The sequence below is a fragment of the Sceloporus undulatus genome, chromosome 7 (assembly GCF_019175285.1).
Source record: "Sceloporus undulatus isolate JIND9_A2432 ecotype Alabama chromosome 7, SceUnd_v1.1, whole genome shotgun sequence".
Taxonomy (NCBI): Eukaryota; Metazoa; Chordata; class Lepidosauria; order Squamata; family Phrynosomatidae; genus Sceloporus; species Sceloporus undulatus.
In genome coordinates, this window is record NC_056528.1 from 16,236,643 (window position 1) to 16,264,420 (window position 27,778).

General features: G+C 44.6%; 3 protein-coding genes across 8 annotated transcripts in view; 1 reads left to right on the plus strand and 2 right to left on the minus strand.

Moving 5' to 3' along the window:
- Positions 1-6,669, minus strand: part of KCNT1 (potassium sodium-activated channel subfamily T member 1) — an 88,783-nt gene extending 82,114 nt beyond the window's left edge. For 3 of the 5 annotated variants that reach the window (XM_042479682.1, XM_042479683.1, XM_042479681.1), the window contains exon 1: positions 6,107-6,668. In XM_042479682.1, the coding sequence (XP_042335616.1) occupies positions 6,107-6,228 (122 nt within the window). In that variant the 5' untranslated portion in view covers positions 6,229-6,668. Of the gene's footprint in view, positions 1-220; positions 687-6,106 lie in introns of those variants that run through there. The other 2 variants (XR_006105058.1, XM_042479687.1) reach the window with 2 other exon arrangements.
- Positions 6,670-10,551: 3,882 nt separating this feature from the next.
- On the minus strand, positions 10,552-21,114 carry LOC121936848 (kelch-like protein 20). 2 transcript variants are annotated; one of them, XM_042479502.1, is made up of 9 exons: positions 21,004-21,114; positions 19,534-19,625; positions 17,277-17,460; positions 14,091-14,234; positions 13,343-13,476; positions 12,426-12,634; positions 12,055-12,161; positions 11,219-11,323; positions 10,552-11,185 (listed from the first exon to the last, which is right to left on the minus strand). In XM_042479502.1, the coding sequence occupies exons 1-8, from the start codon at positions 21,024-21,026 to the stop codon at positions 11,221-11,223; spliced, it is 996 nt and encodes a 331-aa protein (XP_042335436.1). In that variant the 5' UTR covers positions 21,027-21,114; the 3' UTR covers positions 10,552-11,185; positions 11,219-11,220. The 2 variants fall into 2 exon arrangements, with proteins under 2 accessions (XP_042335436.1, XP_042335435.1); XM_042479501.1 differs by having other exon boundaries at positions 10,552-11,323.
- Positions 21,115-25,206: 4,092 nt separating this feature from the next.
- On the plus strand, positions 25,207-27,629 carry B3GALT9 (beta-1,3-galactosyltransferase 9). The gene is made up of 2 exons (XM_042478717.1): positions 25,207-25,212; positions 26,520-27,629. The coding sequence occupies exons 1-2, from the start codon at positions 25,207-25,209 to the stop codon at positions 27,627-27,629; spliced, it is 1,116 nt and encodes a 371-aa protein (XP_042334651.1).
- The last annotated feature ends 149 nt before the right edge of the window (positions 27,630-27,778 follow it).

The following is a 27,778-nucleotide window of genomic DNA, read 5'->3' on the forward strand; positions in this document are numbered from 1 at the left end:
ATTTTGTTATCCATGGATTTCATTATCCTGGAACCAAACCCAAGCAGATAACAAGGTCCCACGGTATATTTTTCTATAAAGCGATGAAAAGAATTGGCCTGATTCCTGTGGGGATACTCATCTAAAGCAGACCTATTGAATCCATGAGATTTCCCTATGTGCTTGTTCATCATTCTTCTACCCATGTGCAGTAAGCCACTTTCCCAACAGCCAAACCTACCTGATTAAAAGAAGAAAAGGAAGGGATGCAGGCTAGCCTCCCTTTGAAGGAAAAGTAACTTCGGAAATTCTGGGAGCAGCCACCAAGAAGGCCCTTCTCTTGTGTCCTCATCCAAAGTACCTCCAAAGGCAGTAGTGCTACTCTGAGAGTGAAATATCTCTTTGATGGACAAATATCAGAACCACGGCTGTTTGGATGGTGAGCTACTTGCAAAACCACTTCTCTTCAAGGGAGCTTCTTTGCAGCAAGGACTGGTGCATTATTTGCATTTTGCACAGGTTATAAATAGCAGGTTATAAATAACCGCTTTCAGTTTCCCTTTTCTGGACTGGACACATAGGTGCACCCCTAAAGCAGTGGTTCAGTCCAGTCTTTCCACCGGCTCTGAAGCCCCAAAAGCTGGACTTTTCTACCAAATCTCTGTCTCACTGTGAACACCTTTCTTGCTCCGACCGGTGCGTTGTATCCTGTTCCTGCTGCAACAGATATTAAATCCATCCAACGTACGTGTGCAGAAGCACCAGGCCTTCTGAAACCTGAGTCACATTTGCTCTCCTTGCACCCTCCCCAACATCTTCCAGCCCAGATTATTTTGGAAAGAGATTCCCTGTCTTTCTTTCGCAGGGCTGTCGCTTTGCACGGGAAGGCCGTCCAGGGTTCCCTTACATGGTCAGGAGAAGGCGTTTGACAGTTCCCAGTTCAGTGGAACCATGGTCCGATACACAAACATCGACACAAGATCTCCGTGAGAAAGGAGCATGGAAGGATTGGAGGGAAAAAGAAGTGGAGGGAGAAAGGGAGAGAAGAGGGGCATTGCCATAAAGGAATATGCAAGTGCCAGATCCCATTGACACAATGCAAAAATATATCTTTGCCAATTAATCTATGGGATCCTATAGCTGTCACTGTGTATACACACACACACACACACACACACACATATGCATACGCACACACACACACTGGACCTAGCTCCTTCCAGAAGCTTTGGACTACAACACCTATCATCCCCCACTAGCTGTATGGTGGTACAACACATATGAACAGAGCCAGAGTAGGGATACCAAGCCAGACGCCAGACTCGTTTCTTTTTCCAAATCCCAAATCCTAGCAAGCAAAAACCTTTGTGAGCAGGAATGAATGTCCTTTGCATGCAGAAGGTCTTAGGTTTCATTCTGGTTTTAAAAGATGGAAGACCACATATGGTGAAAAACCTTACACCAGACTTGGCTCATGCCAGAAATGTTGGACTACAACACCCATCATCCCTCCCCAGCACCCAGAACAGATTAACAGCCCTAGTGTCATGGAGGTCACAAGCTCCCCCTGGCTATAAATGGACCAAGAACACAAGGAGATTGTAGGAGAAGATGTCTCATCGCTATCTGTCTACCTTCTCCAGTCCGCACATTGCCGTTGTTGTTGTGTGCCTTCTAGTGGTTTCCAACATATGGCGACCCTAAGGCGACCCTATCATGGGGGTTTCTTGGCAAGTTTCTTCAGAGGAGATTTGCCATTGCCTTTCTCTGAGGCTGAGAGAGTGTGACTTGCCCAAGGTCGCACAGTAGGTTTTGTGGCCCGGTGGGGATTCGAACCCTGGCCTCCAGAGTCCTAGTCCAACGCTCAAACTACTATGCTACGCTAGCTGGAAAAACAAAAGGGAGGACCAGATGGCAGTTTGATACTACTTTAAGTGCTGCAGCTCCCTCCTATGGAATCTCAGATTTATAGTTTTGCAAAGTCTTTCGCCTTCTCTGCCAAAAAGGGCTGGCGCTGCCCCAAACTACAAATCCCCAGATTCTGCTACATGGAGCCATGGCTGTCAAAGTGGTGCCAAACTGCATTATTTCGACAGTGTAGATGCACCCAGAGATACAAGAACAACTGGTATATTTATGTATTTTGAGTGGGGAACCTTCTGTAGAGATCTGATGCAAGGCGCTGGACTTTGTCTGTCTATTGGAGTGTTTCAACACTACCTCTGCGCCTTCGATACTCAGTCTTTGCTTTTCTCGCTTGCCACACCAAGACTTTGGAACTACTTATCTAGGGAGATTTGCTTCTTTTTCCCTTTTCTAACCCTCTAACCCTTCCTTTTCTAACCTTCCTCCAAGTATTAAATCCTTTAGCAGCTAGGTATTTTATTGCTTGCTTACCAAAATCGCGGACAATCGTTTTGGTTTGCAAAAATAAAAATCTCTACCTTCAACTAGTACCCCAAAGTTTCCAACTTTTGGCATCCCTAAAGCAAACCTATCACAGGGATTTCCTGGCAAGGTTCTTCAGAGAGGGTTTGCCATTGCCATCCTCTGAGGCTGAGAGAGTGTGACTTGCCCAAGATCACCTGTTTTTATGCTTTTATGCAAGGATTTCAAGTCTGGTCACCAGAGTCATAATCCAATGCCCAAATCATCCAGTTAGGAGCCCTAAAACAACATAGACAAAACTTTGGGTTCTGGCTGGAGAATGTTTGCTGGGATTGAAAACCTAATCTCTCCAAGTTTAGGAGATGAAATCATTTGCCAACTGGAGGATTCTGGGATTTGTAGTCCAATCAGTAACTTTTCCAAACCCTGCAACTTGGTTGACCTTTTGCATAAAGTTTGAGAACTTTGCCCTACCCAAACATTGGTGCTATAATAATATTATTCCTCAGTCGGTGCTATAAAAAGTTCAACTTTGTTCCCAGAAGATTTCCGCAAGAGAGTATCCCATGGCACTGCCAGGCACAAGGGGCTATTATTATTATTTTGTCCTCCTTGCATTCCCCAAAAATTGTCAGGGTCCAGTATTCCTGCAAAATGGTTTTTTTACGATATGTCAAGCATGGTCCCAGATTTACAGCTGAGCATTCACTGGAAAGAATGTGTTTGTGGGTCGGTTTGTTTTGTTTTCCCCCAGATCCTTCCTTGGAGCTTGTTTGGTCTAATCTAAAGACAGGAGCTTATTTAGTTTTTAAATCATTGCTGCCAAGGGAATACAGAGTTTTGGCACGGCGCATGAAATTCGGATGCTCTGTGCCATATCTGGAAGGATGCCGGATGGAAAGTAGCAAAATCCGTCACGCACGATAAGCCTTAGTTGGGCACCGTGACGCTGGTTTGTAGAAAGGCTGGTTTACAGAAAGGGTGACCTGGGGCAAGTTGCACACTCTCAGCCACAAGGAAAGGCCATGGCAAACCTCCTTGGAACAAATCTTCCAGAAAACCCAGTGATGGGGTTGCCTTAGGGTGGCCATAAGCCAGAAACCACTTGAAGGCACCCAACAGCAACAACAACGGGGCAAAGGAAAGCATCGTTTCATGCCTCCCTCCGACAATTGCCAAAGTGCCATGCAAATTTATGACACGCTATAAATAAACATTAATAATGGATTTTTAAATGTATTTCAGTATTTTATATTATCGGAATAGTCATAGACATTTTATCCTGTACCTGTTTGCAAGGGGCCATGTACCTGGATGGCTCTATTTTATTTGAAGGATTTATGTCCTGCCTTTCTCCAACAAAGGCGGGTAGAAATAAACGATAATAGTAATGTTAAAAATGCATGGAGCGGCACGTTTGGCAGCCAGAATGGAAAACCATAAGAAAAGCGCAAACTATGAAATGAAAGAGTCATCCCTCGGTGCCCATTTTGGAAGAAGCCTTCTCCGAAAGGTCAGGCAGTCGTCGTTTCCTTAGGCAAGGCTTCATTTCACATGGCCGCATTGTCAGTATTTTTGCAGAAACAGCTCCGCTTCTTTCCGTATGAGACCCTGTTCTTATTCTTCCATGTTATTTTTGGCTCTGCTACCAAATTATTCTTATTATTGTCAAGCTGGAGCCCTGGGGCTACTTGAGGTATGACTAAATTGGCAGCCCAGGCATCATTATTATATCAGTTAATGGCACCTGGTGGTTCTGCTATCATTGAGATATTGAATCCAGATTTTAGGAGTTAGCTAAAGTGCTAAAGGAGAAATGTGGCGCTTCGGATGGCTTCCTCGCAGGTCGGAGCGGATTCACCATTCACCATCAGTGTCATGGGTGAACCTCAGACTTATGGCGACCCTGAGGCAACCCTGTCATGGGGTTTTCTTGGCCAGAGTTGTTCAGAGGAGGTTTGCCATTGCCGTCCCCTGAGGCTGAGAGAGTGTGACTTGCTCATGGTCACCCGGTGGGTTTCATGGCCGAGTGGGGAATCGAACCCTGATCTCTAGAGTCAACATCCAACACTCAAACCACTATGCCATGGTGGCTAAAATGAGCCAATGGCCCCAACCTGATGCAGATGGTCGATGTGGTGAAATATTAGCATGGATCCTATGCATCAGCCCCACCTAGAGTAAATCCATTGAACCAAATGCTCAATGGTTAGTCGATGCGTAGGTGAATCCCTTTCAGTCGATGGGTCTCCTCTAGTTGGGGACGAACCAATACCATTCAAACCATCATAATCTGCTTGGGTCTATGGGGATCTACACGAAAGACGATGACCAAGCCAAATCCATGGGACCAATTTTAAATTACAGTATCATTTTGGATTTATGGGATTTTCTCCAAGGATTATGATCAGGCTGGATCTACTCAAAATATTAGCAGATGACCTATTGGCTCCATTCTGCAGGCTGGCTTGGCAAGATCTTCTCCAAATGTTATGATCAGGCTGGATCTATTCAGTTGTCTCTAAATATCAATAGGCTTGACCTACTGAATCTATTCTGAATGGTACTATTAGGTTGGATTGGTGGGACCTACTTTAAAGGTATTTAACAGACTGGATCTCTGGCATCCCAGCTCAGCCATGAAACCCTCAGGATGACCTTGGGCAAGTCACACTCTCTCAGCCTCATGAGAAGGCAATGGCAAGACTCCTCTGAACAAATCTTGCCAAGAAAATGCAACGATAGGCTCTCCTTAGGGTCGCCATAAGTCGGAAAAGGCTTGAAAACACAACAGGAACAGCAACAGCAGCAACAACCTTGGGTCTATTCTGAATGGCATGGTCAGGTTGGAGCTATGGGATCGACTCTAAATCCAGCTTGAATCCATGGAGTCTCCTCTAACCACCTCTAGAGACAGCCCCACCATCTTCACCATCACTCCCACCATCACCAACTATTATATTATTCACATCCAGAAAAGATATCCAGGGTAGCCATGTTGGCCATAGAGCAAAGTACAAGTTTGGTGGATTTTTGGATGTTATTGTTTCATCATCATCATCATCATCATCACCGCCACCATCATCTTCTTCTTCTTCTTTACGGCCATCTCAGATAGAGCTGCCTAAGACAGTGTGGTATAGCAGTCTGAGCATTGGACTATGTATGACTCTGGAGACCAGGGTTCAAATCCTTGCTCAGCCATAGAAACCCATTGGGTGACCTTGGGCAAGTCACACACTCTCAGCCTTAGAGGATGGCAATGGCAAACCCCTTCTGAAAAAATCTTGCCAAGAAAACGTTGCAATCAATTCACCTGAGAGTCGTCACAAGTTGGGAACGACTTGAACGCATTGCCATCTTTTAAGGCTGAGAGTGTGTGACATGCCCAAAGGCACCCAATAACAACAGTCTATTCATCATCATCATCATCATCATATTATTATTATTATTATTAATTTTCTTTATAGCCATCTCCAATAGACATTCCCCAAGGAAGTGTGACTATGACTCTAGAGACCAGGGTTCGAATCTAGGCTCAGCCTTGGAAATCCTTGGGCAAGGCACACTCTCTCAGCCTCAGGGCAACCCCCTCTCTGAGCAAATCCTGGCAAGAAAGCATTGCAATCAGTTCACCTGAGAGTTGCCACAAGTCAAGAATGACTGGAAGGCACCCAACAACATCAACAGTCCATTCATCATCATCATCATCATCACCATCATGAATTGGTAAGTTTACCTTCTAGAGCTTCCATCGTCAAAGACAAAGGTCTGGTTGGTGTAGCATTCGGATCCAGACCTTTCCAGCCTTCCAGGATGGCCAGGGCTGGGCTTGCAAACCCCTTCCTCAGGGGAAGGCATCTCTTTCCAGGTCCAAGGCTCCTCTTGGCAACCTCAGCCCCCTTGGTTCACCCAAGGAGCCTCTGACTTCCTCTGATGAGGGCTCCTGGGGGCAGAAACCCCTTGCCCAACCTTACCTCTCCTGTAGCAGAGAGGGGAAAAAACCAAGCCAGCTGCCCCCTTTGGGTAGCCAAGGGCATCTTGCAAAAGGGTGCAATCCTTTGCATGGCCGGATCAGCCTCTTCCCTTCCCCAGATCTTCAAATTCTGCCTCTTGGAGTTGCAAGATAAGCAACAAGTCCTAGGAAAAGGTTCCTTTTTTCAGCAAAACTGGAGGGCTTTCCTCCTTGCAGAGCCATTGTGCAGCTGAAAAGGCTCTGGGATGGATGGCTTGGGGGCTCTGAGCATCCTCCAGGTTGGAAAGAAGGCGAGGGAGCCCATGGCTTGCAGGTGCAGCATCTCAGAAGCATCTGGAGGGAGGCTTCAGTTTGCAACACTCGCCCAAATTGCAAGCCTCTCTCTCCTTGCCTTTGAGTCAGGTTTGCCTAGAAGAGGCCCTTTCCTTGCCCTCTGGCGCCACCCAGTGCTGCTATCAGTCATTGCAACCAAAAGACTATGAAGCCCTCATTCCCACTAGGGTCTAAACCAGTTTGCAAACCGACTTGGAACGGTTTAAATGACCCTGGTTCACACTTGAACCAAATCACTGAAGCGGTTGGGAGAGCGATGGGACCATGCACCAGACCCATTTCATGTCTTTTTGACGCTGACTTTTTCCCCGCGTCTTTTTTGTTAAATCGATTGTGCGCAAGCATAAACAAGATGTGCATTGGAATTGATTTAAACTTGCCCTTTGCGGCTGGGCGAAGCGGGTCTTTGGAAGTTTTGAAACAGAGCCAGGATGGCCATCTGGCCAAAGTGCTTTGGTTGTGTCTTCCAGCATGGCAGAATGAGGTTGGATTGGATGACCCCTGAGGTCTCTTCCAACTCTGTGATTCTAACTCATTGCTGGAGAAGAGTGCTGAGGATTCACACATAGAAACCTCAATGGCAACAGATTTTTTAAAAAGCTCTTTCCTCCTCCTTGGATTCTCTCTTGCTTCCTGTGCATGTCCTTTTTTCCCTCTTGAACAAGTTGCATCGCAGATGGGTTGGCAAGCTGGAAGATAGGGAGCGGAGCCCAGATTTTGCTTTCGTTGAGCTGGTTTTGGCCACTCATCCCCTCCCTTTCTCCCATTTTCCTCTTCCAGAATACTGGCATTACCTCTCCATCCATTTATCAATGCTTGGAGGGGTGCATCATCCCAGCCAAAATGGCATCATTTACACTGGAGAAAGAAATTGCAGCCGACTCAGGGAACCCCCAAAGTTTCCAAAAACACAGACAACCTTTTGGACACCTAACATCATAGATGGACATATAGATATACGGGGTTGCCATGTATCTTTCATTGTAAGAGATGTCCCTTGTTTGAAGGCCAGAAAGCTTGTCCCGCCTAGATTGTCACTGTTATAAGGGATGTCCCCCAATTTGTGGGTTGGAAAGCCTTTTCTGTTCTATAGACATCTGAACAAGATGTGCCAAGCCACCCCCAATATATTATTTTGGTTGTGGGCCCTACACAAAGGCAGAAATGTGTCCGTCGTGTAATTTATGAATGTGAACAATATGTTGATTTCGCAGAGAAACATATGGCTAAGTTAAGTGAAAGCAGTGCTTTCATTAGTTATTTAGACGAAACACAAGCTTGTTAATAGCTACTTCATGGTTGATAAAATGGATTATATGGATAGACAGATAAGACAGACAGACAGACAAGATAGACAGACAGATAAGAAAGAGATGAGAATAGATAGATAGATAGATAGATAGATAGATAGATAGATAGATACGAGCGATAAGAGACAGGTAAGGGCTGTCGACAGTGGAATGCACTCCCTCGGAGGGTAATAAGAGTGTCCTTCCTTGGAGGTCTTTAAACCAGAGGCTGGATGGCCATCTGTCAGGGATGCTTTGATTTGGATTTCCTGCATGGCAGGGGGTTGGACTGGATGGCCCTTGCGGTCTCTTCCAACTCTACGATTCTATGATTCTATGATTCTAGGTAAGAGAGACAGATAGATAATACATAAGATAAGAGACAGATGAACAGATGAAAGATAGATTATTGTAGCCCACTTGAATTATTGTAACCCATCTTGACTCCAAAAGGCAGACTATAAATCCTTGAAATAAATGATAGATAGATAGATAGATAGATAGATAGATAGATAGGCAGATGATAGATGGATGGATAGATAGACAGACAGGCAGGCAGGCAGGCAGATAAGCAAACAGGCAGATGGAGAGACTGGATGGATGGATGGATGGATGGATGGATGGATGGATGGATGGATGGATGGATGGACAGACAGATAGATTCCATTGGTTAATGGCATGGTGACACTGGACTCCAGTAGTGGCCAGCGACCTTGATGAATCCACTCTGGATTTTCATCCAAATTTTAGAACGATGTATCCAAGCTGCTGGTTTCTGTTGCACAAACAGATTCAGCACTTTGAATAGTGCCTTACAAGTTCATATTAAAACCTAGAGCAAATCCCCACCACCATTACAGCTGGCAGTTTCCACCAACCAACTTTCATCTCTTCACCGGTTCCCATCATTCTCGGTGCCTGCTTTTCTCCCCCCCCACACACACACACACCTGTCTGACTTTTTATTTGTGTGTGCAGACATAAAGAGATACACTTTCAGATGCCTTGGCAGCCAGGGGCCAAGTTGGTCTATCTGGAGCCATCAACAACACATTGTTCTCTTGGCTCCCAAGCTCTGGCTCTGAAGTTGGGGCAGTCCTTGTGGAAAGCTCTTCTGTCAAGCACTCTCCAGAAGGGAGCAAGCCAAGAGCAAGCAATGTCACGGAGAGGAGCACGCGGCGCGAATGCAAAAGACAGAAGAGTTGACTCACCCGTCATCGACTGCCCTCTTGCAAATCCCAGCTCTGAAGAACTGCCAGTCCAAAAACTGGGACCAAGAGGCAACATGAGCTCTTTAGCTTTCCCGGTTGCTTTCCAAAAGCATGCTTCCACTTCTCATTGTGATGATTTCGATCTATCCAAGATTTCATCAACCCAACAGATTTGGATTCCAAAGGCACCAGATCCTATCAAATCTTGCAAGCTAAGTAGGGTTGGGTCTGGTTAACAAGTGGCTGGAAAGCCGCCAATGAAGCCCAGACTACCATATATACTCGACTATAAGTCGAGGGCAGGTTTGGTGGCCAAAATTATGGGTTTTTATATGACCGCAGGTTTTTGGGGTCAAATTTTTTGACCTAAATTTCTAGACTTATACATGAGTGTGTGTGTGTGTGTGTGTGTGTGTGTGTGTGTGTGTAAATTTCAGAGGCAGGAACTGGCGAAACCACCTCCAAGGATCCCTTGCCTAGGAAAACCTGAATAAATCCACAACTTGGAGGCACATATATAACCTGTCTGATCTTGGAAGTTAATCATCATCATAAAGATGGATGCACCAATGCAAGACTGCTCTCTAGTGGATTGCATGTGCCAAGCCTATTCACCTTTTTTTCCCTCCCCGTTCTTTTTAATGCAATTGTTTTCATAAGAATAATCCAAAATCAAAGCACAAATTCGTCGGATGAATTAAGACTCCCTTGTCTCCTTTGCTGGAGAGGCTAAATGAACAGAGTTGAAAGTTGGACTCTGTGCGTCTGTGTTTTTAAAGTTCCTGGAGTTTGGAGAAGGAAGAGGCTGCAAATAAAAAGTGTGTGGGAGTGAAAAGGAGAAAGTGTTAATTTTCTTTGCTTCCAGGAGCTAATTAATACTGCTCCAGATAAAGCCATTATGTTCCTGTTTTGGGTCTGTTTCTGCTCTTAGCTGGGAATGGCATTTTTGAAAAGGAAAAAAACCCAGCTTGTCGGCGATCAGTTACATATAATGTAATGAATTCCTTTTCTTCTTAATAACTAAGCAACTACCTAAGACATGGCCAATGGTAGCATAGTGAGGCATAACAACACTCTCCAATGATGTTGTACTTGTTGTGTGCCGCCAAATCATTTCCGACTTATGGCGACCCTAAGGCAAACTATCACGGTGTTTTCTTGGCGAGATTTGTGCCAATCTGCCTTTGCTGAGAGAGTGTGGCTGAGAGAGTGTGACTGGACCAAAGTAACCCAGTGTGTTTCCATGGCTGAATGGGGATTTGAACCCTGGTCTCCAAAATCATAGTCCAGTGCTCAAACTAGTACAACATTCTGGCTCTAAGTCACAATTATGCGATGTAAAAATGAATCCAAGAAACAAATCAGTTTCCTAAAGTCTGATTTATTTGGGGGATTTAATCCATTAAAACATATTCTACCAGATTACCTATTTCAATAGAGTTGAAAAAGTCCATGTGGTAAACCAGTGGCAAAACCATATCCTCTGCACTGAAATCAGGCAAAGCAAACTAGAGTCCATGAAAGCTTATGCTAGCAATTTCTTCTCTTGGTTGCTCTCAAAGATACTAACAGGATTCCTTGATATCTTTTTAGACTGATACACACGAACACGGTGACCTTTTTATAAACATTGCCACTTATGGTCACTTGCTTGTGTTACACGTCTGCACTGTGGATTGTCACTTTTTTGTATTGTGCATCTGCATCATGGATTGTCACTTGTTTCTATTACATGTCTCCGTCGTGTATTGTCATTTGTTTGCATTACACTTCTGCATCTGCATCATTGACAGTATTAATACCTACCACTCTCTAGTTCAGTTCAGCTCTAGACCATATCTATCTTAAGCCCAGTTTACAACCGCGGTTGTAGATTTGGAGGCAGACTCATGGATTCGGAAGCAATTGGTAGAAATGTGCCAATGCCAGCTTCCAAATAAAAACTTGCCCTAACTGAATAAATCAACCCACCAAGCCAGATTGCAAAATCTGATGATGATGATGATGATGATGATGATGATGATGATGATGATGATGATGATTTTTATCTGCTCCAGGGAGAGTCAGAAAAATCAGGATCATAAGGAGCTGTTTTGATGGCAGTGACACCTCCACCAGGATGACGGGTTTGCATGCTGCCAAAACGCCTGCAAGAAAAGGGGAGATAATGGAGAAGGGTTACCTCCTTCAGGCAGAGTAGTAACTCATGCAGAGGCACAGCAAGGTGTGCACCTTGAATTCATTCCCAACTTATGGTGACGCCAAGGCAAACCTATCATAGGGATCTCTTGGAAAGATTTGGTTTGCCTTCTTCTGAGGCTGAGAGAGTGTGACTTGCCCATGGCCACTCCTGTGGGTTTCTGTAGCTGAGCAGGGATTCGAACTCTGGGCTCTCAGAATCCTAGTCCAACACTGAGACCATTACACCAAGGGCGCACCTGCGCTATAGAAATAATGCAGTGTGACACCACTGTAAGCCCTGCTGCTCCATCCTGTGGGAGCCTGGGGTTTGCAATTTCATTAGCTTTCTCTGCCAAAGTGTGCTGGTGCCTCACGACACTACAAATCCCATCTGTAGGATGGTGCTATGGCAGTTGAAGTGGTGTCAAAGTGCATTACGTCCACACTGTAGAAGATGCACCCCAAGTGGCTCTCTGGAAATACACTGTCAGTATTCCCACCGTTTCCAAGCGTCAGATTGTAAACTGGAGCCAAATGTGGCACCACAAGTGCACAACAACAAAGCTGTCAGCCAGATTTGGGGGAAACCCAAACTTTCAAAAGGTACACACACACACACACACACATATGGAGGGGAAATGGGAGATTGTTCATGTTAAAATTAATGATTTTTTAAAAAAAGAATTCAGTAACTTACCTCCATTTATTCATTTCCCAATCGAACGCTTCCACAGTGGCCACATGGACAAGGCCATCGTAGCCTCCGACGGCTAAGAGGTAACCGTTTGCAACAACCAGGCTCACCTGTATATATATATTAGCATTTTTAAGTTCACCACAACACATGCTGTAAAGGTTTCTCAAAGATTGGTATGCCAAAATTTTAGTTCTGCACTATAGAAATAATGCGGTTTGGTCCTGCTTTAATTGCCATGACCCCATGCAAAAATATCTAGCCACATCCGTAAGGGAGTCTAGACTTGGGTAAGACACCAATGGGATCTTGGCCTTACAGGTTACTGACTTTGCATTTGTACCAATCTCTTTAAGGCAACCCTCCTGGCATACCTTGCTCCTTTTGGACTTCATGGGTGGAATGGCGGACCATTCATTGGCAAGAGGATCGAATCTCTCCGCACTGCAGAGTTCAGTAAGATCGTCCCGTCCTCCAACGGCATAGATCTTCCCTTGGAAAGTGACACAGCCCAGGTTCTCCCGGCAGGTCCGCAGCGGAGGGCAGGGAGTCCATTTGTCTTCCGTGGGATTGTAACGCTCCACTGGGATGGACAAGAAAATTAGAATGGCACGTGCTCCCGCCTTATTTATTTCATCTGAGTGTTCATTCCGTCCCTTTATTATGGGATCATAGAATCATAGAGTTAGAAGAGACCCCAAGGGCCACCTATTCGAAGCCCCTGCCATGCAGAAACAGGACAGATCATGTCCATAATTGTACCCACCTGTTTTGTTATTGTTTTTGTTAACCCCCTTTGAATCAATCCTGACTCATGGTGACCCTGTGGAGGAGACGTCTCCAAGACTCCCTGTCCCCCACTGGTCTGTTTAGGTCCTACAAATTCATACCCATGACTTCCCTAATCTATCCATCAGAGTGTACCCTTCCTCTCCTTCTACATCCCTCCACCTTTCCTAGCATTGTTGTCTTTTCCAGTGTGTCCTGCCTTCTCATTAGATGGCCTAAATATGATAGCCTCAACTTGAGCATCTTGGCCTCCAGGGAGATTTTAGGCTTGATCTGCTCTAAGACCCATTTGCTTGTCTTTTTGGCCATCAACGAGATCCTCAGCACTCTTCTCCAGCACCACATCTCAAATGCATTGATTTTCTTCCTATCCATTTTCTTCACTGTCCGCCACCTGAATCCATACGTGGTAATAGGGAATACAATGGCTTGTATGATTCTAATTTCCGTACTCAGTTTTATATCTTTGCTCTTTAGGATCTTTCCTAGTTCTGGCGGTTACCTGAATACAAAGGGGACTCGCCATCAGAACCACCGACGGCATAGAGGTAACCATCCAACACTGCCAAGCCCAGGCCTCTCCGGCGGCGATTCATGGGTGCCATTTTGTGCCATCGGTTGAGTTGGGGGTCATATCTAGAGACAGATTTACAACTGTAAGAAAGTCTGCAAACGTTAAAAAGCAGGGAACATGGGTGGTAAGGGAAGGAGGTTGCTGGAGAATTCAAGGTTTAAGGGGTTACAGGTCAAAATAAAACCAAACAGAACTGGTCAGCTGGCATTACTGGCCACTAAGGCTGCATCGGATTGCAGAAATAATCAGGATTGACACCACTTTAACTGCCATGGCTGAGTGCTATGAAATTCTGGGAACGGTATTTCTATAGCACTCAGCCATGGCAGTTAAAATGGTATCAAACTGGATTATTTCTGCAGTGCAAATGCAACCTTTCTGTCAAATGATCCTCATCATTAAGATCTCCCTATTGATTTCTAGCTAAGGTCTGCTATTTCCACCTGTTAGTTCAAGCCTTGTCTTCCTCTGGAGAAAAATACTATTCAAAGGGCTTGGTATGCATTTTATTGGCTAGAACAGGAATGGGGAATGCGTAGGTTCTCTAGATATCACTGGAATGCAATTCTCCCATTAGGCCCACCCAATGATCAAGGATGATGGGTACCGCAGAAGAGCCATCATGAACAGTATGCAACACACATATACACAAAGAGTACTGTTGGATGTAGCTTACCTCTCCACAGTGTCAACACACAGCAGGCCATCGTAGCCCCCAACACAATACAGGTAGCCTCCCAGTTCAACCACAGCGACATCTTGTTTGGGTTCACTAAGCGGAGCCACATCCTTCTTCCATGCATTATTTTCAGGCTCATACCTTCAGCAATACAGGGAGGAAAAGGAAAACATTTCAGTCCTTTTTCTCCTGCATTTGAATTGTTTTCCATGTATTTTCCCCCTCCCAAATATTATTATTATTATTATTATTATTATTATTATTATTATTATTATTATAGCACATTTGGGTCAACTCCTCGAAAAGGATTTGAAACTACATCCTTCCCCTTTTGCACCAACTAAATCCAGTAAGTCATGCAGCTATTTCAAGCATGGATAGGACATGGTAAAAGGCTAAAAAGTGGAATGGCAGAGGATTTATCAGTATTGCTTTTGCCAAATCAAGATTGCTGCTTGGTTGCATTTGTCCAGTTTTCATCCGTGAAATTTTGGAGGGTATGACATCCCAATGCTAAAAGCTGCTGAAACATGCACCATGTAAGGAGGAAACAGGCTTCCTCATAGCTAAGATACTAAACTCACTGCCAATATATATATGCATGCCAGCCTTTTGGCTTACATCACTGGGTTAGTCTAGCAGCAAAGCAATCTCTGGGAGCCAAGGAGCCACTGGAAATACAGCATGACGCACCTCTGACACATGCTCCTGGCTCTCTCAGTTGCATATATATTTAGCCAAAGGATGCCAACCCTCTCACACTGCAACCCTCCCAGGGACACTGAGTTTGCCTTTACGGAGGGGGGGGGGTGGATATATAGCAGTAACTGGGCTGTCAAAGCTATCTGTCAGTGGGGAACGTGATAGCTTTCATGCCCGCTAAAGAGAGTCAGGGGAAGGCAAGATGCGGAGTGGTGATTATTTTTATTATGCAATTGCGCTAGCAAAAATGTTTGGCCTTGCGGTGAGAATGGCAGAATTCGGAGCATTACAATGGTCCCTCCATATTCACTGAGGTTAGGGGTGAAAGATGTAGAAAAACTGAAAACGCTATTCTTTTTATTTAAGAGAACACCTCTCTAGGAATCTCTAGGTCCTCCGGTGCAACTCTGTGTTCAACGTTTGCCAGAAATTGACCATAGACTCATGTTGGAGGACCTGCAAATGCCTAGAGAAGTGTTTTCTCTAGGAACTTCTAGGTTCTCCAGCACAACTCTATGGTCCAGCAGAGTTGCGTTGGAGGACCTAGAGATTCCTAGAGAGAACATATTAATCAAATCCGCAAATGATTGAATCCACAAAAGTCAAAGCCGCAAATGCGGAGGGCTGGTTGTATTTCGTTATTAAATAAAATATTTACATATCCCATCCTGTTTTAGGATATCTCACAGTGGCGTACAAATAAAAGCTATTAACAGCTATTGAAACAGTGTACAGCAAGAAAAATAATGTAAAAGAAACATTACCGGCATATCTACAACTATCTCAGTCTGGCAAGGAGTATCCTAATTACTCCTCTGCCATCCCATTTTCTCGGCTGCTTTTAAAATGTCTCGGTTTCCCTCTCTCACTTCCACTTTCCTCCTTTATACATAGGACCCAAGAGTTGTCAGGGATCCCAAAGGCCATCTAGTCCAACTCCACTTGCCCTTAAACTTTCTGCCTAATCGTTGTTCTTTTTGTTAAACGACTGAGGATCAGAAATTCTTGCAGAAATCACCTTATCCAAGTCATCCTCAGGACAAACTGTCAAATGGCGAAACTGGTCCAGGCTTGACCAGTAAGTTTCATGCCCAGGCAAGGGTTACGAACTCAAGCCTTCCCAGTCTAAATCCAGCACGCTATTCGCTTTATTTTTAAGAACCAGGCGAATTAAAATACACCTGAGTGGGAGCATTGCTCATTCCGTAACCATCTGGACGGAGCCTTCCTGGAGCAGATATTTCTGTCTCAACTCCCCGCTTCTGGAAACCCAAGCCTAGTCGAATCATCCTGCGAGCAGCCTAGGGATTTTACAATCCTTCACCAACTACTTTGGCCCCGGTCTCAGGTTTCTGATTGAGGAGGCGAAACGGGACGGTTCAGACCTGTCAGATTCTCAGAACTCAGCAGCATTTATGCTGGGTGTTTCCCAAAGGCCTCTTTCAAATGATTGAGACATATTCACCATTGCGGCAATTCAGAGTGAGCAAGGGTAAATCTACACTGTGGAAACAGTGCAGTTTGACACCACTTTAGATTATGATGGTGATGGTGGTGGTTTTGGTGTTCTTATATGGACAGGGACAAAAGAAGATTGAATTTTTCCTTCTGTTTAAGTAGACGCCATTCCAGGATTTTTCCTTTTCTGTCGAGGAACCGACAGAATAGGATAACGGTGCTCTGAGTGGTTGCCTGGGCTAACCTCATAGGTTTGTAAATAGATGACATGAAGATGTCACAACAAGCCTCCCACACATGGATTCACACAACACGGAACAAGGTAACAGGCTTTCCTAGATTGGCGCGGTCGGATTTGGAATCAGTGCATCCCAAATTCTTCATCTTCTTCTGTGTCTTCACGTCATTTCCGATTTATGGTGACCCAAGATTTCTTCAGATGAGGTTTGCCATGGCCTTCCCCTGAGGCTGAGAGCTTTCAACTTTCCCAATGTCATCCAATGGGTTTCATGGCCAAGTAGGGAATCAAATCCTGGTCTCCAGAGTTGCACTCCAACACTGCGCCACACTGGCTCTCCATATATGCGTATATCTGCATGTTGTTTGCCTTTGAGTCATTTCCAACTTATGGCAACCCTGCTGTTTTCTTGGCAAGTTTCTCTAAAGGGAGTTTGCCCTTGCCATCCTCCGAGGCTGAGAGAGTGTGACTTGCCCAAGGTCACCAGTGGGTTTCATTTTCGAGCCGGAATTTGAACCCTGGTCTCCAGAGTCGTAGTCCAACACTCAAATCCACACTGGCTCTCCATTATGTGCATATGCAACCATGTAGTTTTCAAGGGAACATTCTTGTCTAGAGATTCCCTTCCCTCTTTCCTGGCAGCCAGGAAAGAGGGAATGGGCTCTGAGACTCAAGGTGGGACCATGAGATCTGGGAACCCTCTTCACCAACCAAACTACCATTATTGGCCATTGCGGGGACAGCAAGCACAGAGACATAGCATCCCCCTTAACTTAAGGACTTACCTCTCAACACTGCTGAGACACACCACACCGTCGTGGCCACCAACTGCGTAGATGGAGCCATTCAAAGAAGCCACCCCGACACCGCACCGATGCTTTGAGACGGGTCCCAGGACTTTCCATTCATGCTCCAAGGGGTTGTAATACTCCACACCGCTCACATTGCCATTGGGGCTCAGTCCTCCAACTACAACATGAAATTTAAAGGGGGAATTTTAGACTAGAGAAAGGAATAGACTCAGAATTGAATAGTTATCTTCAAAAGAGCAGAGGGAAAGGGACAATATCCACCCATTTTGGGTGCAATCAAAACCAGACATGAAGCCATTCCATTGGGTCTTCTGAGATACCATCTCCATCAGGTTCCTCCTTCCATCTCAAGTAGCCCATCATAACATCTCTACTAAGGACTGGAACAACATGCAAGCGTCTAACATCTCCAATTGTTTTGTTTCTTTCTTCCTGTTTGGTTTGTAACATCTTGCCTGATGAAGAAGCCCATGGAGCTTTGAAAGCTTGCAACAAGTATATTGTGCATTTCGGTTGGCCAATAAAGGTATCACTGATGGATTTTTCTTTGCATTTGTTAAATGGCCAACACAGCTACCTTTGAATGTTCCCTGACTTCTTGTTTCCTTGCTTGGAGACAACAGCAAAGGCATGGCCTCTTGCAGGTGCCCAGTTTAGAATTGCTCCGAAAGGAACGCAACTATCTGATGCTTTCCAATTACTTGCTCAGGAGCTCTTGGGGGAAGCAGAGGAAGATTGCTCTCGAAGACAGCAATAGATTGTCCTCATTAACAGCTCTATTTCCAGGGACAGGTGTAAACTTTCCCCTCCGGTGAGTGACAACTTGTCAATGTGCCATTGCCACACATCACCTTCCCCAGCAAGCGAGGGTTTTTTCCAAGCCGAAGTCATTAACAGGAGTTTGGCACAGCTACAAGGGGAAGATCAGTCATTTAATTGGGGCTAGGAGTCTTAAATCCGCCCTTCGCATCTCTCTCCATCATTGTCACCACCCATATAAAGAATAATGGATCATTGCAGGATTGTTGGGCCAGCCCTACCATTGGGCAAATTGAAGGAACTATCTCAGTATCATAGAGGGGTTGGGGTTTTTTATTCCTGACATGTCTCCTGCATCTGTGGCTGGTATCTTCAGTGAATGCTCCCATGCCACCATTCTCTGAAGATGCCAGCCACACATGCAGGAGACATGTCAGGCATAAACTCTTCTAGAACATGGCCACAGAGCCCGAAAAACCCACAAAAACTACTTCATTTGCTGCAAACTGAACTCAAAGTGTAAAATTTTGTATTCCATTAACTCAATAGGAGGAGAGGAGAGGAAGGGTGGAAGCTTGCTCTTCCCAGTAGACTCAAGCAAAAGCAACCCGCTGCAGCATCTCCTAGCTTGTGTGTTCTTCCTCATCAATAACTTTGGCCATCTTGACCACACGCCGATGTTGCTTGGCCCTATGTTTCCCTGTTTTCATCTGTGAAATGTTGACATGCCTAATCTTTGTTTCAGGCAGCGAGATTTGTTAGGGCCACTCCGATACTCATCAGCTGTGAATCATCCCTAAAAATAACATTCCTCGGATACTTATCGGACCAGCTGCCCTAGCTGGACCTGGTCATATGAGTCTTGTAGGTTGCAAAGAGAATGTTATTTATTTATGCCTTCGCTCATTTATTCAAAGCATTTTTAGGCTGCTCTTAAGCCAGAAAGGCTCCCAGAGCAGCTGCCACAGATCAGTACTAAGTCCCTGGAGGACAGAAAAAGTGTGCAGCGAAAAGTATGTTGCAAACAGACCAGGCTTTTTTTCCCCCTAAGTTTTGGTCTCCAACCTCCCATCAGCTCCAAGCAAGATGGTCTGTGATCAGGGATGATGGAAGTTATAGTCCCGTGATATCTGGAGGAGATCAGATTGAGGAAAGCTGATGCACCCCAGCAACAAAATCCACAAACTAGAGATGGAAAGAGCCATTAAGGGAAAACTGTTCCAGCCACAGTAGCATCTCAGGTAGTATTGACATGAGGTTGGCATCGGAGCAGCAGTCTAATGCCAGGTTAGAGTTAATGGGATGGCCAATTCTTATTCAACAAAAGGAAATAAAGAACAACCTTTCAACACATTTCCTCCAGTGCAATCTCATTTTAAAAGAAAGCTGAAGAAATGACCTACTTGAGCGTCCTCATTTCCAATGGCATAAAGAAATTGTGTGTCTAGACCAGACAACACATTATACTTACTTGCATAGAGGAGTTCAATTGGACGTCTCCTTCTGGAAGGTGCATATTTGGTTCTCCAACTCAATGGCTTCCTCTTGGGTTCAATCCGTTCCCTGCAGCAACCCAAGATCCTCCATCATCATCATCATCATCACCCCTTAAATTCTTATTATTATGAATTACATCATGACCATCCCAGCAAGCGGCTATTTTCTCCCAGAGAAGTTTTACGAGGCTGTTGACTTCGAAAAGCGTCGGGGTGCTTGCAAAAGGAACGCCATGCCACAGTTCAGTCATTCCAAGCCGTCTTTAAAAAGGTAACTGCTTGATCCCTCCTGACCCCAAGAAGGAGGCAAGGATATTTTAAAGGCATCTGTAGGCAGCATTCATGATTCAGAGAGAATTAGTAAGCAATACTTTGAGGAGTGTTTTAAGGCGACGGAGAAGTATTTTGGTCTACCCAGCAAGCTGAAGCACCCTTGCGGCGTCTAGTTCTACAAATCCCACCATGCCATTTATCCTAGCTTCCACAGGCTTCTCATGCCATTTCTGTTTATCTTCCCCATGTTCCTAGTCCTCATTTCACTTCCATCTCCTCCTTCTGCTGCTCTCCTATAGCATCCCAACCAAGATCTTCCTTTTAGCAACTTTACAGCATGACATTATGGGGGAAAGCTATGACCCTTGACTTCTTAAAGACTTAAAGTATTTTAAAGACTATGGCTCGCATCCTGTTGGTGTATCGCTACCCAAGTTCCCTTATGTTTGTGGCTGTATGTCCATGGCATAACAACTATGTTGCGTTCCATAAGTCGCATCTAATTGTGGCTCATGAAGTGGACCTACTCAGATGTGCCTAACTACTCATTGGTGTCTTCTATGATTCACTAGCATTGTTAAACCAGCAAGCACATTTTGTTGTTGTGAACTGCCATCACATTGACTTCTACTTACAATCCTATAAAAAAGAGACTTCCAAGCCCCCCCCCCCCCCTTATTAAGAGCTCTGCTCAGGTCTTGCAAACTCAGGGCTATGGAAGTCAAAGGCTTTCATGGCCGGCATCCATAGTTTTTTCTGGGTTTTTCAGGCTATGTGACCATGTTCTGGAACAGTTTATTCCTGACATTTCTCTGAAGATGTCAGTCACAGATACTGGTGAAACGTCAGGAATAAACTCTTCTAGAACATGGCCACATAGCCTGAAAAACTCATAAACATCTAAAAGAGAATAATGCTTGGAAAGGTGGAGAGCAATAGGAGAGGAAGACCACACACTATGAATAGACTCAATGGAGATCATAGCCCTGAGCCTTCAGGACTGAGCAGAGCAGTTAGTAGTGTATCATTCATGCGGTTACCATGAGTCAAAGTTGACTCAAAGGCAGCTAACAACAAGAAAATATCCACATTTATTTACAGGGATGGTTATAGAAAGTGACCGATGCCCCTCTCCCATGATTTCCCCTCTAAAATTAATCTCATTTACTCACCCTCTTTCCTCATAGATACCCATCTTCACGCACCAGCAGTCCTCCTTGCCCAGTGGGGGAAGGTTTGACTATCTAATTGGGATGCAAAGCTGCCGGCTTATATGCAAACTCCGAAGCCAAAAATAGGAATGTCAAGCATAGCTAGAGGCTTGGGGGGGGGGGTCAAGCATGCCATGTGTCTGAAATTCCACTCAAGCCATTGTTCCCACTGCAAACCGCAAGCCATGCTCAGCAAAACAAGATACCTGATACCCAAGAAGAGCTTGCTTTCCCACTCAGGACTCGGTGCCCAGCCTGAAAGGGAATGTCAAGTTCATCTAATTTATTTGGTTACATGTATAACCTCAGCATTCCATAAAAGAATGTTGTATATATATCTATATTTTTAAATTAAATTTCAAAGTAGATGTGGGTTGTGGAATTGGGAATAATGGTATCTTTAGGTTTTGTGTAGCCATGTAAAATCCCACTGGGCTTGTCTTAGGCAAGTCACACTCTCTCAGCCTCAGAGGATGGCATGGGCAAACCCCCTCTGAACAAATCTTGCCAAGATTGTGACAGCTTTACCTTAGCATCGCCATAAGTTGGAAATGACTTGAAGGCCCAAAACAACAAGAACCTTTGTTTATGTGTGTACTGTAAATTTCCCAGTAGAAATAAAAAGGATCCCTGACATGTCAAATTGCTTTTACTGTTGTGGTGTTTGGAAGCGTTTCCAAAATAACTACCATTTGCAGAAATTGCAAAGCAGCTTACAGCAAAAGTAATAAATTAAAAATCATAGCATCCAGCACTGCACAGATGAAAACTGGGTTGCATGTGACCAAGCAATAGTGATTCCCAAACTTTGGTCCTCCATGGGTTTTGGACTTCAGCTCCCAAAATCCCCAACCAGTTTGGCCAACATCCAACATCTGGGGAACGGACGTCCAAAACATCTGGAGAACCAAAGTTCAGGAAGCACCGCAATATCAGAATGTGGTCAAAAAGTTACTGAAAGGTTTCTTAATCTATTGATGTATTCAACTAGTTGTCCCTCCCAACATTTGTGCCTCTCTTTCTTTCTCTTCATCTGTAGGAAAACCCTAACTTACTTAGCAATAAGCAACATTGCACAAAGTCATATCTTTCTAGTAACTAATAGGAGGATTGTCCCCCACCAAAATACTGTAAAGCCAGAGAGAAAAGGGAGGATTGCAGGTAGATCTTCCATCAAGAGCGGCTTTGGAGTCAACCCTGTGAAGACCTTGAATTAATACGCAGAAGGGCAAAGGAGAAGCAAGACCTTTGCAATCCCTTAATTGAATTTGGGTATGAGAAAGATGGTAATCCCATTGCCATAGCAACTGACACATATCTCCCCTGAGGTTTCTGATCTGATGTTTGGGAGATGGAGGGAAAAGTGACCTTCCTGACTCCTGAACAGGAGCAGCAGCTGGACCTCATCTTTCCATAGCCCCCCATCAGCTGTGCAAACTATCCTCCAAACCTTCAGTTTGTTCTTCTTGGACATTCAATATGCAAAGGGATCTTTGTAGCACTTTTGAAACTAACTGAGTGAAAGACATTGTAGCATGAGCTTTGGTAGACTTGAGTCCTGGACTGTGGGAAATGGTGTACTGTATATCGATGTTGTTTAATAAGTGCATCATCATTAACAGAAGCAGCTACATGGGACCCCTTCACAGCAGAAAAAAGCATCAGTGCCTCATCGGAAGAAGCAGAATCAATCAAGCCATCCTTATGGCCTCCTGGCACCCAGAGCACCTGTTTTGCAGATTGTAGGTATTTTGAAACGGTTAGCGCACCAACCCTTGGCAGCGCCAGTCGCAAGGCTGATGTAACAGGGAGGTCGGCTGAGCCGCCCAAGAGACCCCCGAGAGCAGCTGCTGGCAAGTTTAAATCATCAAGGCGTCTGCCCGAGGTTGAGCTTTTGCACCTGTGGGGAAAGAGGATCCTTTCCACATTCCCCACACATGTGGCATTCTTGGCAAGACATCAGATCCCCTGGGCTCTCATAAACCTGGCTGTGTGCATTCCCATTTGACACAAAAGCTGTCACTCATCCCTCTAGAGAACACTTCTCAGTGACCTGGTGATGGGCATCCAAGATGTTCTCAAGAGAGTTGGGACCGTACCACTTCAAGGCAGAGAGGAATATCACTTGGGCATTCTCTCAAGTTCAATACAAATCCCTGAAAGAGAACAAGTCTCAGACAGAGAAAAGTGCTAATGGGACTCCATTTTCTGGTACACTCTTCTTCTTCTTGTACACACCTTTGTTTAAAAAGGAGTTCTAAAATACATGACATTTCCCTCACAGTTCCAATGGCACACCACATTCTGCTTCTTGCATAAGCTAGGATGGTCCTCATACTCTCTGTCTGGGTTGGGCTTCTAATTTGGTTTCTCTCCTCTTAAAGCCTGGGATGCCATATAAACTCAGGAAGAAAAATCCTAGGGTTGGAGGTGACCCTGGAAACAACGTAGTCTAACCCTCTGTTCAATGGAGGAAGTCCAGAGTATCCCCAGCAGAAGATGGCTATCCAGACTCAGCTTGGAGACACCAAGTAAGGAACTTCACTGTCAGGTCATTGGTTGCATTGCCCAAATTTTGCCCTGTGTTCATCTCAAGCCTACCCTGCTGCCTTCCTGGACAGGGCTTAAAACCAGCATCAAAGGTAAGCAGACTATCACTCCCATCATGCCAATCACTGGTCACACTGGGGATGGTGGAACCTGTGGTCCACCAAATTCAGAGAACTTACATTTTGGAAGCACCACTTCTGGGAATACCCTTGAGTTATCCACTGTGGCGATGCCAATGCCTGGTTTCATCCCATCATGAAGTCTCAGCAGGAAAAAGGCCCCATCTTAAATAAGATGCAAGAAAATACACAAGGGGCGATGCCATTTTTGGACTGATGCCAAAGCATAAAATACACTGTGCAAGCTTTCGAAGCTTCCCTGGCTTCTTCATCGGGCAAAGATGTTGTAAATCATACGGGAGGAAATTAAAGTGGTTGAAACTGCATTATTTCTACAGTGTAGATGCACCCTACATAGTCAAAATATAACAAAGATCTGGATAGTGGGGAGAAGCACGAGGGAAGATTTGTTCATGGAGATGATATGGGTGGAAGGATACTCCACCTCACAGCTAACCACAGTTTAAGGAGGGAGGAAAAGAGTGGATGAACCCTTGCCATATTTCGCATATGACCAGATGCAGGAGCAATGGCTACCATAAATGGCCTCTAGAAACAGAATAACCTGGCTTTTCAAACAACTATTAGCCCATTTGGAGAAGCCCTAACCTTTGACTGCTTGGATACAGCTTGCCTTCTTAAATTTTAAAATTGCTCAATACATCACTTCCCAAGGAGAGAAGCAAAAGGATTTCACAGTGGATTGTGATCCCATGTCAATGAAGAGAGAGGGATGGAGTTTGGACCAAAACAGATTGGGGGGAGAAAAGGTACTGAAGTCCCCAAAAAGCTGATTTAGAAGTCACAACGTCTCATGCCACACATTTTCTATGAATGGCTGCCCTCTGCCGGACACATTAGGTTCAACTCTAAAACCCTCTAAAATCCACAACATTTCGAAGGTTTCAAAGCTCCACTGGCTTCTTCATCAGGCAAACATGTTAACTATCATACAGGAGCACTACAGTATTTCCCTATTGGATCACTTTTCATAAGGTACGCTGTGGCTCATTCAAGCATGGCTTGTCAAGAAATCCCATTAACAAAACCATTGTGTTAATAAAACAGGGTTCCAAAATACACCTTTCAGCTTTTCAATTAGCAAGTGCAAGAGTGGTTTCTGCATTTTAAACAAGATCTTAAAGGTTGTTGGGTCCGCTTGTCCTGCGATAATGCAACCTCATCGACACATTTGAGGATCTCATCTTCTCAGCCACGTCTCATCGTTGTTGTTTTTTAATCTCAGAAAATGAGAAAACACAAAAGGCTAATTACCGGCCTTCGACGGCACTGTAACTGGATCGCTCTCCTCTGGAATTACATTTGCTTTGCTCAGAGCTGGATGGAAAAAAAATCCAACTTGATGTTGACAAGGAGGTAACTTTATCCGGACAGCCCTACATACCTGACATTGCTTTGAACGGAGAGATACTTCCTAAACTACCGAACTGCACATTTGATCTTGAAAAGACTCCAAAATAGTCACATCAGCAACATGCAGGTAAGCAATGAAGTTTGTTTCCCAACATCTAATGCAACTATACCTAAATATGAACTTACTGTTCATATTTAAAGCCTTGTTTTGTTACTGGAATGCATGCAAAATCAGGTTTATCATCTTTCCCTCCCATTCTTTTCCATTTGTTTTTAATATCCATGCCGGTTGGTAGGTCCCCAATACAAAAGGGCAGTAAATCCATTCAATTCCTTATATCTTTTGGATGATTTGTTGTCCCTTTGATTCTGACTTACAGAGAACTTAAGCCAACCTTATCATGGAAAAACCTATCAATGGTAGGTTCAAAATGCTTGAATTCCTGAGGACTTAAAAAAGCTTAATTTTCTAAATAGTTTCCCTGGCTAAAAATACTTCAGAAAGCCAGAATAGTGTAGTGGTTTTAGAGTTAGACTACAACTCTGGAGACCAAGGTTCGAATCCCAGTTCAGTCATGGAAAGCCTCTGGGTGCCCTGGGCAACGCTCTCAGCCTCATAGGAAGAGAAGGCAAAATGAATAAACCATGCCAAGAAAACGCCATGATAGGGTCGCCATAAATCAGAAACGGCTTGAAGGCACACAACAAAAGTGACAAAGACACTTTTACTTCCATGTTTCTCTTTCATTTTGACCAAGCTCTGGCTTTTCCCACTTCAATTAGAATTAGGACATGCTGTTTAGATACATACTGTAGCCATATGGTTGGTTTACCGCATGTCCTCCTTTTCCCAGAAGCATGTTTAGAGCTAAAATTTCTCTCCGTATTATTAAATATCACTAAATAATTAATTAAAACTGCTACTCAAGTACAATGGTTAGGAATATTTCTAGTAGCGATCGTCACAGCTTATACAGAAAGGACATTTAAAGTGAGAATCATCATAGTGATCAGTGGTTTCAAGTAGTCCAGTTGGTAAACTGTGTTTTCTTTACGCATTTCAAAACATAGTACGGTGGTCTCTTGGTATCTGCTGGGGTTTAGTTCCAGGACCCCCGTGAATACCCAAATCTATGGATGCTCAAGTCCCATTCTGCACAATGACATAATAAAATGGTGTCTCTTGTGTAAAATGGCAAAGCCGAGTTTTGCTTTTTGGAATTTTTAAAAATGTATTTTCAAGCTGTGGTTGGTTGAATCCGTGGATCTGTGGATACAGAGGGGCTGACTGTTGTATGGGATCCCTATCATATAGGATCATAATAGAAGGAAACGTTTCCTTTGCCACTGCAAAAGGGGGAATGAGAGGACAAGAGTAACTGGGTTACTACAATTTTGAATGACAATATTAATCTCTCCTTACTTCATCCACAGCTGACCTTCTGCAGACTTCGCACTCACCAATGGTGTTTCATTCTCTTCAACATTGTGCTGTTCCACATCTTGCTCTTCGGAGCAGACCTTGTGGAAGAGTACTTCTTGCAAGCTCTGCCCACTACTTACTATGATGTGAAGGTAATGGAAGCCAGGGAGAAGGCTCAGAAGTTGGATATGGCCACCATGAAGGCCAACGTCTCCAAGGCTTTCGTCGTCAGCAATTCAGAGGCCTGCTCTGGCAATGAGATCTTCTTGCTCACGCTTGTCATCAGCCGTCCAGAAAACTCATCAAGACGCAACGCAATTAGAGGAACATGGGCTAATCTGACCCATGTCAAAGGTTACGGCACTCTTGTCTTGTTTCTGCTAGGGAAACCTTCTGAAGAATCCACTCAATGGGAGATCCTGAAGGAGATGGAGAAGCATCAAGACCTCATTCAAGGTATCTTTCCTGAGCCTCCAGAGAACCAGACCCTGAAGACCTTGGTGGCCATGGAGTGGACCATAACCTTCTGCTCTCAGGCCAGGTTCATTCTCAAAATAGACGAGGAGATGTTCATCAACCTCCCAACTCTGGTTGAGTACTTATTGAACTTAAGAGCCCGCCCCGAAGACATTTATCTGGGGAGGCTGGTCCATCAAGACATGCCCAACAGAAATGTTCAAAGTCGAGGTTTTGTTCCCCTACAAATATATCCAGAAAAATACTTCCCTGACTACTGCAGCGCAACAGCATTTGTCATCTCTCGGGATGTGGCTCGGAAGATCTATGTGACGTCCAGAGACGTTCCGCTTTCCCTGCCTCCTGGGGTTTTTGTGGGGATGTGTGCTAAGAAGGCTGGCGTGACACCTGTCCACAGCTCACGGTTCTCTGGGAAAAGGCATATCCGGTATAACCGGTGCTGCTACAAGTTCATTTTCACTTCATCTGTAGTGAGAGAGAACCAGCTGCTCCAAGAATGGGAGGAGATCAGCAATGGCAAAGACTGCACACTGCTGGAGACTTATTATGGACTTATTTCTTGCAGAGTCATGACATACCTGGATGGATTTAAACACCTGAGTGTTGATGCCCTTCAAAAAGAAGCCCTCGGGTTTTCTGATTAAAAATTCAACCCCACCCCCAATGTTTTAACAGAAGTTGTGCTAATGAAGATCACAGCAAATGATTTGCAAGGGGTTTACTAGACTAGTTGTGTGCAGCAGTGTCTTTTTCAACTAATGTCAATTCCAAACAGGGAAGCATCCACATTCAA